A 14,610-nucleotide genomic window follows, 5' to 3' on the forward strand; every position below is an offset into this window, starting at 1 on the left:
GGGTTAAAGAAGGACAGAGAGAAGTTACATGACGCGGTTCCGCTTTTATAGGCACCGCTGTGTTTGGTGAATGTGAAGCTTAGTTATAATAATGCATCCTTTGAGATGAGCTCTAGCAGAGGGAATGGTAAATGCAGCCAAAGACTCAGCCCCCTGCTCAGACTGAGTGCCCTGTAAGACCTCTCCATCCAATTCAGAGTCCATAGAGCAAGAGGCTTCCCACTGTGCTGATGTTTCACAAGTAATATAAGAGTAATAAATCCAAATGAGCCGCTCAGCCTTACCTGAAAACCTCAAGCGGGGCAAAAACAGTAGAAATGATATCCCCAGCGTATGGAAAGATCTGCATGGAAGTGAGGGAGATCTGGATGGTCCACGCAAAGCGCAGGATCACGTCCTCAACAATGGCACAATAGTAGTACGCCTGGAGCACAAGATACAGATGGGACAGGTCAGCAATAAGGCCTTCAACAAGAGGCAGGTCTGTGTGCTTCAGCTTTTAAATCAGCTTTGCTGCTTTCACACAGACAGCCTACACAACACCAGGTACACAGTAACTAACCCTGCTGCTGGAACATCCCCATGCCCAGCATGCAGCAGCCAACTGCAATGTGAATGGAAACACATTGAGCTGCAATAGCAGAGCTCTTCTGCCCCATACTCACTTTCTGTGGGTAGACAATTCCTTCTCGAAGAAAGGTATTTTCACCAGCGTTTTTGTCAAAGAGACCCCAGTCCATCTTCAGGTCCCAGATGAGGGTGTAGCAAGAGCTGATGAAGTAGAAGATAATCCACAGGTAGAAGAACACTTGGGTGTCACTGTGGTTTTTAGCTGCAAAAGAGAAGAACAGGACGTTTCTGTACAACCTGAAGCGGATTGCTCCTTCAAAAAGCCTGCTGGAACCGAGACGTGCAGTGCGAGGCTCATTGTAGCAGGTGAGGAAGGCTCGTTGTCATCCTCGGTCCGAACAGCAGGGGGAAGCTGAGGGCCGCGTTTCACAAAGGACGAGGGCTGTACAAAGGAAAAGCAAGGAGGGAACGAGGAGGGTTTTGCGATCAACTGCAAGACGTCGTCCTCCCCCGGCAGCTCCTTCACTAGGTTATTCCATAGGGAAGAACAGGCAGGTACCGAGGTGCAGTGACCCAGACTCTAAGGCTGTGCTCTCCTATATTATTTTTCACTTGTTGCATCACCAGTTCCCCTACCGGATCCTATGTGATCATCCCGAGAGGCAGCTAAGGGGTTAAGTGCTTTCCAACATCTAAAACTGCTCCAAACTAGGAGCTCCCTGCAGGGGCTTAGCCTTGAATGTTGGGCCAGGCTGGTTGGCCTGGGTTTGGTTTGTTTTTCAGGGCAGAATTCAAACAAACTGCAACTCAAAACCTTCAGGGAGATGTGGACGGCAGCGCTGAGGGTACATCCATTGCAGTGCCCTGCAGCACTGAGGAGCAGCCAGGTGGCATTGCTGGGACATTCTCCATTCACGGAGGGGATGGATCCAGACCATCCCAGCCAGGTCATCCTGCCTCCAATCTCCTTCCTATCCCTCCACTGGCTCCTGTGTTCTCTATCACACTGTCCTGCAATGTATTCAGCTCCTGAAAAACTTCATTACAAAACCAAACCCAGCCCCTGGTAGAACGCTGTCATCAGAACAAGCCTATTGTCTTCAGCCTTGGCAGTTGAGTCCCCTCCTTTAATCACTTACCTCCTGCCTGCGATTCTATTTGATACCTTCCTTCCTCCTGGCCTCATTGGTATTCAGCCGGCACACAGGAATATGTTACTGCTCCAGGCAAGCAATTATATCTCAATCTCCACTGGTTGGTCCTAGCGGCCCTCTTCAGCACTGCTCAGGGGGGCAGAAAATCAAGGCATCTGCATTCTGCCCAGAGGCTCCATCTACCGCCTGCCAGTTATTGAGGAGCAATATATCGCTGTGTGTATGGACAACATCAGGCTCCGTTTCAACAGGAGCTGCTTCATTTTGTTTAATGATGTGCTAGAAACAACCAGATCCACCATGAGAGTCTCGGGATGACAGAAGTGCACTGGACTCCTGGTAGGTCTCAACACCTCCAAGAGGGGAAAGAGACTGAAGTTCTCATCATGCCACATAGCTGGCAGTGGGAGGTGTGAGGCCCCTTTGTGCTGCCACCCAGCAACATCCCGATCTCTAAAGCTATTCCAAACACCACATGCACGAGGAAACACCACCAGCACAAAATCACAGCATGAGAAGCTGTAGGCACAGCCTCAGCTCCTCTTGAAGGGGGTCTATTTTAATGCGTGTTCTAATGAGCATGTCTGCAACCTGGAGGTGCTGGGCTGTGTCAGAGGCTATTTGGGTTCAGTACCCGCTGCAGCACCCCTGGCACCTCCACCTGCTGCCAGGGCCACTTGCAGCCTTTCCATTAGCATCCTCAGCTTCCCCTGTAGAAGGCAATCCCAATGGGCACCCTGCACAAACACAGCCGCAAATTGCCCCCAGAAGGTCACGCAGATAAATAATGGAAGGCTTCAACCTTTGAACTGAAGCTGTGAATGGCCACAGAGCATGAAAACGGCCACAGGCACGTGTAGCAACTGAATTTACTGCCTGCAAAAACTGCTGATAGACAAATATATTCAATACCAACAGCAGCCACGGGGGAAACAGCTTCTGATGTGCATTCTGAGAGACCAATACTGTGCAGAAATTATAGCCCCTTCCAAACACAGGCAAGAGAAAAGTTGCTTTCCATCAACGATAGACAGCAAATACTATTCGGAATGCAGTTAATATTGACTTTGCTTCCGAAGAATACTATCTGTTTACCCTGCTGAATTATTCCGGGGAATGTAAACACTATATAGTATTCAACACAGGCAACAAAAAAATCAATGCCATGTATTATTGAAGACCTGGATAAGAGCACAGCAGCACTCGTGGTGTGTCAGCCACCTCAGCTGGCTGCGGGCTTTGCTGATGGTGGAAGCTGTGATAAAAGCTGTCAGAAGCCTGAGGTTATCAGGAAACACAGCCAGGTGAGCCCTGCTGCACAACGCCCATCTGAGTGCATGGAGCAGAAGGCCTGCCAAACACAGGCTCCTTTGATGGCGAGCCATCCAGCCTCAGATTGTATGGAACTTAAGTGAAAGAAATACGTATTTACAGCATGTTTGGTGGGAAATGTTAGCAAACTGAGCACATACAGTCTACTACTGCCTTATAGTTTGAAACCAAGACTTACTGAGCCCTCAGTAATTCTAACTATGAAAGAAGGAAGGGCAGTAGTGCTCCCCCAACCAGCAGGAACCTCTGTTTAATGCTGATCAATGGTAGAGACATGATGGTGGGCTTAATGCAGCTAAAAGGCAAACAGCCCTGAGGAGCACAAGCAGGACTCATTGGGAGCTGACAGGCTTTGTCAAATACTAACCAATTCCTAAGAACAACCTTCCCTCAGATCTGCAAACCTCTGCTATAGCCTCAGGGTGCAATTTAAAGCAAAGGAGCAAGAGATAGCACTGAAGAGCTGTCGGGAGGCAACCTCTGATTTCTTCTCCTATTTAAATCCTGCCTTTGTACAACGGGGAAATCCCCAAATCCTGTTTTTCCTAAATAAATACATATATTCTGCTGATTTACACTGGGTTGTGTAGGACAATACAACTGTGTCTAATCTGGAATCACCCTAGAACCACAGAACAGCCTGTGTTAAAAAGGACCGCAGTGCTCATCTCATTTCAACCCCCCTGCTGTGTGCAGGGCTGCCAACCACCAGACCAGGCTGCCCAGAGCCACATCCAGCCTGGATAAGCACCCTCATGGCTGGTATCTCACTAACAAAAAGAAACATGATTTAATTGCAAGCAGGAGGAAGCACACCACTCCCTGCTGACAGATTGGATTCCTCTCCCAGTGTCACCTCTCACGTCTGTGAAGTGTTACCGGGGGGGTGTTTAACTGAGAAGGATGGGGCTTCCAATGCAACCATTTGCCAGCAGTCTGGCTAATAAGAATAGCTCAATTCACCATCAAAAATAAATGCTGTGGTCTAATATTGGGATTCATGGAATCATTAAGGTTAGAAGAGACCATGAAGATTATTTAGTCCAACCATCCATCCAACCTCACCATGCCCACTGACCAAAATAAGACCCAATGGTGATTTATTGCACCTCCCAGGTTCCTGCAGCCCCAGAGAACCCCAAGTTGGCACAGATTTGGAAGGTAAATTGGTAGGCCACCCCTTTACACCTTACTCATTAGTGCTCCCACATCTCCAGTCCCATTAAGCTGGGACCAGATGAATGACTCACACTGCCTGGTAGGGTGTCGAGGTGCCTCTCCCCCACAGCCTGCCTGCTGGCACCACCAAGCATCCCAACTTGACATTTCGAGGCCTACAAAGCATTGGAAAATGTCCCTGTGGGATTTCATGCCTCGTTTGTGCTGACAGTCAGGGTGCAGAGGCAGCTCCCAATCCCTCTGACTATAAATGTAAGCCACCAGGCGCAGGGCAGAGTTGGAGTGGTCCCCCCCTCCATCCACAGCATCACCTGGAGCCCTGGGTGAGCAATTATAACCAATAAGCTGGCACGGGGAGCCAGGCTGGCTCTGGGATGGGGTCAGAGGCCGGGATGGAAATGTTTGCCCCATGGCAATGCCTCACATACTCCACTAATGACACTGCCACCACTCTGCCGGAAAAAAAAGGATCAGAAAGACTGGCTAATGAACACAAGTCATTACTGAGGGCCTCCTGGGCATGGCATGACAGGGTTTTAGACCAAAATTCATCCCAGCTCACAGCAATGTGACAGACATTGCACATTTGGGCTCCAAATAATCACCCTGATGGAGCTGCCGGTATGTTGTGCTAAGGCGAGCCGCAGGAAGGCAGCCACTTAGGGAAGAAGACAGTTAATCCCATTACAAAGTTTGTTTTACTTTAAGAGGTCAATCTAAGCTCTCTGTAAGGCTCTTGTGACACCTAAATCAAATGATCTGGCTTGCCACAGTGCTGACAGCTGTTCCAACACAGGAGAAAGAGAGATCTGGTACGGACACGCAAGGAATAACAAAGGATCTCACAAATGCCTTGGTTCTACTCTGCCATGAAAAAAAGGCCTTTTTTAGCTAAAAACTTGCACTTGGACTCTAAGCATCCTTTCATTTTGCTAGGCTAGCTCTCCCCACTTGTTTCACATAGAATTACCAGTGAAACACAGTATGACAGGGTTGGAAGGGACCTCAGAGATCACCAGGCTCTACTCTCTGCCATGGGCTGGCTGCCCCGGGCCCATCCATGGCCTGAGGCACCCACAGCTCTGGGCAGCACTGCCAGGGCATCACCAATCTCCAAATGGTTCCTCGATATCTAATCTACATCTCCCTTCTTTTAGTATAAAGCTGCTCCCTCTTGTCCTACCACTCTCTACCAGTGTAAACAGATTATTTTCCTACTGTTTAAAGAGGTATCACTGTTTTCTGCAGCAACGTCTGCCTTCTTTAATTCATTTCAGCCCCAGCTCTCAGTTGCCTCGCTCATCTCCTGCTGTAGCCACACAGAATCACAGCTAATTACCATTCCATCTACCTGCAAATTCACTCCACGGAGGTTACATCCTGCAGTTTCTAACACAGTAGCAACAAGCTATAAGTGATGCCCCACTTAAGCCACTAGCAGGTAGAGGATGGCAGAGCTAAGACACAGCCATGTATCCTCTGACAGCTCCCAATAGCACCCAGTGTGCCCACCACCCCCTCACCTGGAAACCACAGCTGTGCAGTACTGGGACAGACCGGGGAGAACCAGTGACCCATTGCAGTGTGAATTGAGCTGCACCACTTGGTGTCACAGCTGGCAGAAACCTCAACCCCTGTGATGAACGAGGAGTAGGAAACAGACCTGCAGCCTTCCACTGAATTTCCACACAGCAGCACGTTTCCCATTCATCTTCATCTGTTCAGCCTGAAGCTCGCTATGAGGAAGAGATGGTCCAACACCTTCATGCAGGAGCTCATTAATCTCGGGACAGCTGCTGCCACGTCGGGTCATATCTCTATTCCTCGGTAAGGCAAAAAGCTTCACAGCTTTCAGCTTCAAAAAGCAAGTTGCAGGGGACAGGGCTGCTCTGCTGCACCACAGCCAGCACACGCTGCAGTTGCTAGGTAGCTTAGAGTTACAGATAGGCCTCATTTGCCTGTGCAAACATATCCCAGAGGACTATATTTACAGAACACGGCCTTTGCTTCCCATTCCTTTGAGCGATATAAAAATACTGAGAATTCTTCCTTTGGGAGCTTAGCAACAGTTGCCCTTTGGTTCCTGCTGTCTTCCCTGAAATGTGCTGGTGTTTGTGAGCCTCCACTCAGTGCTCGCAGCTCCTGCTCTCCATAAGGGGCTCACACTTGAGCAGCACTAATGATAGCTTGGAGGGGGCTCTGCAAAACATACTTCATTCCAGGACAACGAGAGCACTGGTCTGGGAGGGGATCAACTGTGTGTGCTCCCATACCTTGGATCTAACGGCACAAACTGCAGAGCAAAGTGCATTTGGAATCCAAACCTTAAGGAAGAAAATTGCTTCTCTAATCAGAATTAGGCTCTGCACGAGGGGTTATTAAACTGCTGCCCTCTGGGGAAGCTGAGCCAAGAGCCTGCTGTGTGGCTGCTGGGGGGGAACCTTTGCTCCAGCAGCTACGGATATAAAGCAGTACCGTGCATGCACATGTCAGCTCTTCATAACAAAGTGACATTTGTACGTTTGTTTGGCTCCGGTTGTTTTCAACCAGTATATGAAAATCCAGCACAGCAATGCCCTGAGTGCACTCCGGGTGAATTAGCCGGATTTTAATGCTGACAAACCCTCCTAACCACACAAAGCACATCTCCACGCAGCTGGCAGACGTGAGAAAACCTAAAGAACAACTACAAATTATTCAGTGTTCTAACTCAGAGGGAGAAGACAACCCTCCCCAGAGGGCTGTGATGTTCCTCAGGACTCCCAAGGAGAACAGCATGGTGTACATTACCTGACCTCCCAAGAAAAGGCCACAAATTACCCTCTTCTCCTGGCAGCTGAAAGCTCTCATTCCAGACTTATAAGTCATAGACTTGCAAACAGAGGCATGAAAAACGGTTTCAATAAAACTCTCGTTAAAACAGCAATCAACAGGTTCATTGCATAACTGACATTTAGAACAGGTCTAAGCAGCAAGGATTTGTACCTGTTTGTCAGCCATTCGGGGCAGTGTTGGTGTTCTTAGCAGCAAACACCCATACCCCGAAGAGTTGTTTTGTAAATAAGAGAGCAGTGTTTGCCTCTGCTATACTTAGGCAGACAGAAAGCGTGGGGGAGCAGCGCTTCGACTTCCAACAGCAGCACGGTGCACGCTTGCTAACAGACCATCTGACTCCAAGTTTAGAGAAGGGGAAACGCGTGCAAAGAACACAGATACGATTCCAACAGATCTGAACAGAATGGAGAAGTTCCAAGGGTGCGTTTCTGGCAGCAGGGGGGTGAAGCCAACAGCACTGACAAGGCGTAGCAAGGTCTTCAAGCAGTGCTCACTAAAGCACTGCCAGTCCAGGCGCAGTGACATTTGCAAAAGCTGGGCAATGTGTCATTTGCAAATGCCACGAAGCTCCAAATTTTTATTTACTGTTGCATGACACCAACAGCTACGTGCTATCAGCTGCCACTAAGAGAACGGGACAGAGCAAAGCTGAGAGTCACCAAGGTCTCAGGCACTGGAAGGAGCCTGGGCTGGGCTCGTAAACACCTCATTACAGCCCACTGCCTGCCAGCTGCCAGGAGCAGGCACCAGTTGTGTGCGGCAGCAATGAGAACAAGGGTCAGAGCACTGGCATGGATGCAAACCTCTCAGGGAGGAGGCTGAGGTCAAGTCCTTACATAGGATGTTTGCCCAGATGCTGGCTTTCCTCCTTTCCCAAACCTACCCCAGCCTTCCCTCACAGGGGGGCTCTTCCACAGTGTCCTCACAGGAGGGAGAAGCATCCCTCAGCCTCCTAAAGACAGGCACTATGTATAAACCATACCAGCACTGACTACAGCCAGGCAATCTGTATGTGTCTCATCTCACAGCTTAGCAGCTGGGACTAACAGGGTGCAGGGCTGGAAGAAAAAGGCTGCAGGGTGGCACCAAGCAAACAGCTTACAATGGGAGCAAGCCCTGCAGGGGAGCAACAGGGGAGGGTGCACGAGGAGCAAGATGAAGAGCTCTGACAGCATCTATCGCCACTGTTGCCACGCTGGGTTTGTGCCATTAAGATGCAACCATTAACATGGCTTCAGAACTACCACTTCTTGGCTACAGGAGGGTTTCTAATAACCTTGCTTTCCCCCACCCACAACCAGCATGGAACAAGGAGCACGCATCCAAACCTTTTCCCTGCCCTGCCACAATCATACTGCAGGATAAGCAATAGCTCATGAGCATGTGTAGCTGTTAATTCCAGGAGATAAAGGAGGCAGATATTTTCAAAGAAAAGAATGCAGCTTTGAGGACTTGAGAACAATGAGAGGCAGGGTGACTGCCTGAAGTGCAGGAACGAAAAGCTTTTTTCTTCAGAGCAAGAAGCAGAATCAAGTAATTGTCGTTTCCAGGGAGATGGGGGAACTTGGGGATCAGAGCTCAATCTGCAGTTAAATGGATTGGAAACAACTCCCTGCCAGCTGCAGAAAGAAACACGGATAAAAACACATAGGAAAATCCAGAGAGGGGCATTTTCCCAGCACTGTGCACATCTCCCCGTGTGTAGTGATGACAGACAAGCTGTAACTGTTCACGAATGCAAGGCAGAAGTATTTCCTATATTCTCCCTCTCCTTAGACGTCTCCCACCCAACCTCCCATCACGGCAAGAACTGACAGGTATTCCAATTTCCTCCTTTGGAGCGGGAATGCAAAAAATACCTCCAGTAAGATCTTGAGATACTCTTTACACAGTAAGAGTAGGCAGCCCTTAGACTTTCCACTGAGATGCTTCACAGATGCCAAAAGGCCAAAGCCTTCAAAGGGAAGCCAGTCCTAAGTTTTTCCCCATGGAAGAGGAAAACCCCATGACTAAACGCAGGATGTTCTGTTCAACAGAAACAAAACCTGGTGAGACACATCTGCCCCACCAGAGCTGTGCAAATAAATGACAATCACGCCTCACAGCACAGTCACCAGTGGAAAACCGACTCAGTACCATGATATAATGCTTAAATATAAAGAACCAGCGCTGTGTTTTTATATTGCTGTCACTCTAACTTGGCAGGAAAGTGACTGAGGTGGTCTATCAGCATTCCTCCTAGAGCGTGCCCTGAAAAGCACACCTGGAGAGCAGGGGGAGATGAGCAAACGACCTTCCAAAATAGCCCGTACCTTTGTGAGTGCTGTAGAGGGCTGCAAATGTCACCACAAAGAAGGTGGTGGAATATTTTCCAGCGTTAACCAGATGAAAGGCCCGTTTGTTATCGCGGTACCGGCGCAGGCACTGGATGAATCGCAACCAAGCAGGGATGCACTGGACAACTGCTCTCACTCCGTAGGAGTAGCTGTAACAAATCTGATTATCTGCAAGAAAAAAAAGCACCAGGGATACAGAGTCAGTAACTTTTAACTTTCCTTGCATGTGGAAAAAACATATTACCATTTATTTAGAGCAAAGCATGAACACAGATTGAACAACTGGGGCGAGAGACAATGACACAAACACAGCATCATATCACACATGAAGCCTGGAGATCCTCTTGTTAAGGAAACAACCAAGACAATCCCAGCTCTAACTGCAACTCCCCAAGCATACCATATTTTCCTGCTGTCTTGCTCAGCGCATTTAAAACAGAGAACTCAAGTGTTAACAAGCATTTGTTTCTCACTCAAACTAATGGAGACAGCTTCATTAGCTGATATATATTCCAAAGCACTTTATTCCAGGGTTTGGAGGACAAGTCGTTATCCACACAGTTACTTTACAACCTCTTTTTCTGTTTGTTTTTAATAAGATAAATACGTAGGTAATTCCAACACTGTCATAAATGGAAGATAAAGATCAGACAGATTGGAAAAACAAAGCGAACGCTGATGCTTATTGAAGCATGCTGCAATCCCTCTTAGCAGGCGTCAAAACCATCAGACAACACAATTTGCCAGCAGTCACTGCTTTAAATGGAACGAACACAGCCTGATGCAGTAGGAGCCAGGTACGGCTTTGCCACTGGGAAGGCCATAGTCAAAATTCACACATCAGCTCTGTGACTCCCCCCTGGTTAGGAAGGAGAGAGGCAGAGCACGCACCACCCTGCTCTTATAGCACCCGATGTGACAAATAAGGACTTCTGAGGAAGTTTCTCCATCCTCTCTTGCTTTAGGCTCTGCTGATAGAGCCTTTAAGAACCAGGCTACAGCGCTGAAAACTGCGCAACTCATTTTCATTCTAAGCAACAGAAACAGGCTAAAAGCAAATATGTGGTTAAACCACTGAAAGGAAAACAAGGCCAGGAAGACTGTTTTGTCTTTCCAATCAATAAGTGCTCTAACATCCTCCGATGAATGTGCAAGTCGGGCCAAATGACTGGATTAGGAAACGAGCACTGATGTGAAATTCCATTTCTCTGGATGGAAGCAAGAAACGGGAGAATCTCTCCAATGCCAAATCTACAAGAAAGGCCAGTTATTTCGGTTCCCTGTGTCATTGGTTGGCTTCTTCAAACCAGATGCCTAAGAAGCTGCCTTGCTTGGTGTTGCTCGCAAGGCCGTCTGCATTTCTCTACCTGTATTTGCCAGAAGCCCATCACTGTCTGTCCACTCAACCTCGAAGCTGTAGAAGCAGATCATGTACTCCAGATCCATGAGTATTACGACCAGGCTGTTGAGCTGATCAGCCAGCCAGAAATCTGCAAAGCCCACCTTGTGGAAGGGAGCAGTGAACACTCGAAACTGTTGAAAGAAAAAGGAATAATTGGTGGGACACATTAGCAGAGACTCATCTGCAGCAGCACAACACCACAGCATCGAACAAATGCAGGAATTAAAAGAAATACTTGCAGATTTACTGCTGACCTTTTGCCCTGGCTGAAAAAAAAAGGAAAGAAAATTGTGTCCCTATTTCAAGTACAAATATAATTCTTCCAGACATCTAATTCTCCTCCTGTACTTCACTATTTGTCCTCTCCAAGCTTTTGTTTTCACAACCAAGCTCGCAATCTCCATCTAAGAGCTCCTCCCAGTGCTCCCCATGCTGATCAGCCACCTCAGACATGTTTTTTCAGCCACATATATTATATTTACTGATGTTTTTTAGACTTCATATCAGTCAGATTAGAGACCCACAACCTGGCCCTTAATCTGACCATGTCCCAGTGTACTCAGCTGTTCTTTGGTGTTCAAAGTCGTACCAGTGTGTACCGTTACTCAGTTGCAACTCCCAAACCCTCCAGCACCAAAAGAGTTAAATAGAGAGCAGAGGAGATCCTATTAAGTGTCAGTTAAACTCCCTCTTCATCCCAGTCCACTTTCCCTCTTAAGCCTCAACAGCAGTTTTGCTACATTCAAAACCAGCCAGTTTTCATGGTCCATTACCTTCGATTACAACTCTCTCTACCCGGTTAGTTATAGCTACTAACGGGCAATTTCTCAAAGAGACAGCCCCAGCACCATCCTGTAGTTCAGAGATTTATGAACCTTTAAATTAATGAAAGCACAGGCTAACAATGATCTTTTATACTGCTCTCCTTATTAACCTAAAAGACACACCGTTACGGAAACCCAGGAAACGACTGACACATCCACAGCAGGGCTTGTAATGCCAATTTAAGGTTCTACATTTCAAAGCCAAGGAAGGGATCAAGACTTTGAGGCATTAAATAGCAGATAGAGACCTTGACCCAGAAAGCTCCCGTGCACAGGTAGGACAGCATCTATTACAAAGGGTTGAGTGTGAGGGAGGGATGCTCTCAAAGCAGCCCTGGTGTGGAAGCGCTGCTGCAGAGATCAGAGAAGGTGCAGCAGCCTTTCTACTTATACAGCCCATCCTCCCCTTTACGAGCAACCCCTGGACATGAAGTGTGCCTGGGCTGCATCAGCAGAGGGGTGGCACAGGGCAGGGAGGGGACTGTCCCCATCTGTACTGCCCTCGTGACATTCCCTTTTGGAGTTCTGTGTTCACATCTGGGGCCCACAGCAGAAGAAAGATGATCTTGAAGGTCTTTTCCAACCCGAGCCATTCTCTGAGTCTATGATTAATGAGAGACACTTGGACACTGGGTGATGACAGCACAGAACTTTTAAGAGAGCAGAAGCTTTCCACCTAAAGGTTAGAGCAGACAAGGAGTCGCAGATGTACGGATGGCCCAGCTAAGGCCCTGCTATCTCCATCCACAATCCCCACAGACTGAAGCTGCTGTTTGAAGCCCCCTAACCCCCCCAAAAGCTCCTATTTCTGACCAGGGCTGCTGCACACTGCAACAGGCTTGAGCCAGTTGCAGAGCAGGGACCCCATTCCACAAGCAGATCCACCTTCCCTAGCTAGGGAACCTGCAAAACCCTCTACTGAAGGTGGGCCCCAAGAATAAAGTCATAGCAGACCAAGAATCCAACTTCAGTTGCAAGCAATCGTTTGCAATTGTACTTCAGCAGTTCCACAATCCAAGCACAAACTTTCTGGTGCTGATCCCTGCAGTTTCAAGCCAGTGCTGAGACAGCAGATACTCGAGCTAGAGCTGAACACTTCCCTAGATTTTCACCTCACTCTGCAGTTGCTTCCCCATTTCAGCTCCCTGCAGCAAGGCCGGTATGGAGATGCTATGCCACGCTCTGCGCTCTGATCTGATTCCTCTTGGTGAGCTGTTTCCCTCAGCCTACACAAGTGCACGCAGCACGCATCTCGCCTAGAAGCAGAGGCAAAGAACGTTCACGTCAGCAGGGTGCCACACAGGCAAGAAAGAAGGGATTAAACTCCTTACAGGTTAAATAACTTTTTCACCTAAAGGAAGATCAATGAAGAAGTGACCTGCGGTCCATCAGGGATTATCAACACAGATCCCGCTCATGAGCGCCAACAAGCAGCCAGTGAGCACAGGTGGATGCAGCAAACCTCCTCACTCCATCAGGAAGTGATGTAAAACACTGACATATCCTCCTCATTTGTTTCTAGGAAAATTGGAGGTGCCAATAATGGACTGTTACACCCGATACACAGGCTGCATTTCTGCCAGAGATGAAGCGCAGCAAGTGTGAGAAGATGCTCTTTGAGTCAGTGTTTGTGTGAAAAGCAGAGTTCTAAGAACTGCACTATTCACAGCTCCTTTCACCCAGATAGCTGCTGGTGAGAGAAGAAATAAAATACGTCCAGACAGCCAACTGCATGAGATAAAAGTGAGGGAAGCTTCACAGCTGCTCTGAATGGTTTTGTCTGGCCTCTTTTCTCCCCTTCCCCCTTCTGCATAACACACAGAAGAATTTTGTCATCTTCTACCATTCTAGCAACCTTGCATTTTGATGAAGCCTTTCTCCCCAGGAGACCTGCGGATGAATTGGCTTCCGCACACATCTGTGTTGCAGGCTGCAGCAAGGGCTGGAGATGGAGCAGGCACTGGGAACTAACCACAGCTACTAACAGTTCTGTGCAGACTGAGGATCTTTCCCCGTGAAGATATTAGGGTAAATTAGCACAGAGATTGCTTACAGTTAGATCACTGGTGGTACATTTCCTAACACTGAGGGACAGCAGGAAGACTAATGAGGCTTGGGACTAAAGGAACACTTGTGAGAGGTGGCTGAATGCCGGAAGGCAAAAGGGGAGAAACAGAAATAGCTGTAACTTTGCAAATCAAATAACAGGGCTAAGAGGTTAACTAGTTGTGTGTATACCTGCACGCACACACTTGAAGCATGACTCTACATTTCATCTTTGCCACGCTCCAGACAAAGCTAATTGTCTTAATTGGCACTAAAGTGATTCTATGAATAATGTCAGCCAGCCCGATTCCCCTCTGCTGAATGCTCTCAGAGTGGTTCCAGCAAGAACAAGATATCAAGGGAACCAAAGTGACTGAGGTTAATTTAAAAAGGCCCTCAGGGTGGGGACTAACATGTGAAACAGCCATTTTGCAAGAAACTGATGAGCCATCCAACAACTCTGAAAACAGTTCTTTTGGACTCCTACCTGCAACCGGTACATCAAATAGCTCGGATATCTACACTTGGCATTTACCAGACTTACCTACCAAGAAAACAACATCTGGGTCTACAATAAGGTCTTTTAAGACCACAAAAGGTTTGTTGGAAACAGTAACCTGGAAGCAGTAACCTTTGCAAAGATTCTCTCTCCATCAATGAACTCTCTCCACATTGGAACTGCCAAGCTGAGCTGAGCAGCATTCACGTAACCTTGTTTTCCAGCCCTCCCAACCCCTAGCAAACTGTTTTGCTACATCAAGGGATGTGCTACATACAGCTGTGCACATGAAGATTAACCAGTAACTACCTGCAATATGAAGATAACAATGGTAGAGGCAAACAGAAATTGCAAGTAATAAGTTGCAGTAATTACTTCATCAGGTCTGCTCTATGCATACATAGGTACAACGGCAAAACATTTGTCTGTCTTG

General features: G+C 47.9%; 1 protein-coding gene across 6 annotated transcripts in view; it reads right to left on the reverse strand.

The window, feature by feature from the left end:
- The window catches only part of XPR1 (xenotropic and polytropic retrovirus receptor 1), a 68,727-nt gene that overhangs the window by 3,223 nt on the left and 50,894 nt on the right, over nt 1–14,610 (reverse strand). For 4 of the 6 annotated variants that reach the window (XM_015869702.3, XM_085512121.1, XM_085512122.1 and 1 more), the window contains 4 exons: nt 10,774–10,939; nt 9,383–9,574; nt 666–832; nt 285–424 (listed from right to left, as the gene is read on the reverse strand). In XM_015869702.3, the coding sequence (XP_015725188.1) occupies nt 285–424; nt 666–832; nt 9,383–9,574; nt 10,774–10,939 (665 nt within the window). Of the gene's footprint in view, nt 1–284; nt 425–665; nt 833–9,382; nt 9,575–10,773; nt 10,940–12,744; nt 12,889–14,610 lie in introns of those variants that run through there. The other 2 variants (XR_014932971.1, XR_014932972.1) reach the window with 2 other exon arrangements.

Source organism: Coturnix japonica, chromosome 11 (genome assembly GCF_054131305.1).
Source record: "Coturnix japonica strain WE chromosome 11, WE-NBRP24, whole genome shotgun sequence".
NCBI classification, from domain to species: domain Eukaryota; kingdom Metazoa; phylum Chordata; class Aves; order Galliformes; family Phasianidae; genus Coturnix; species Coturnix japonica.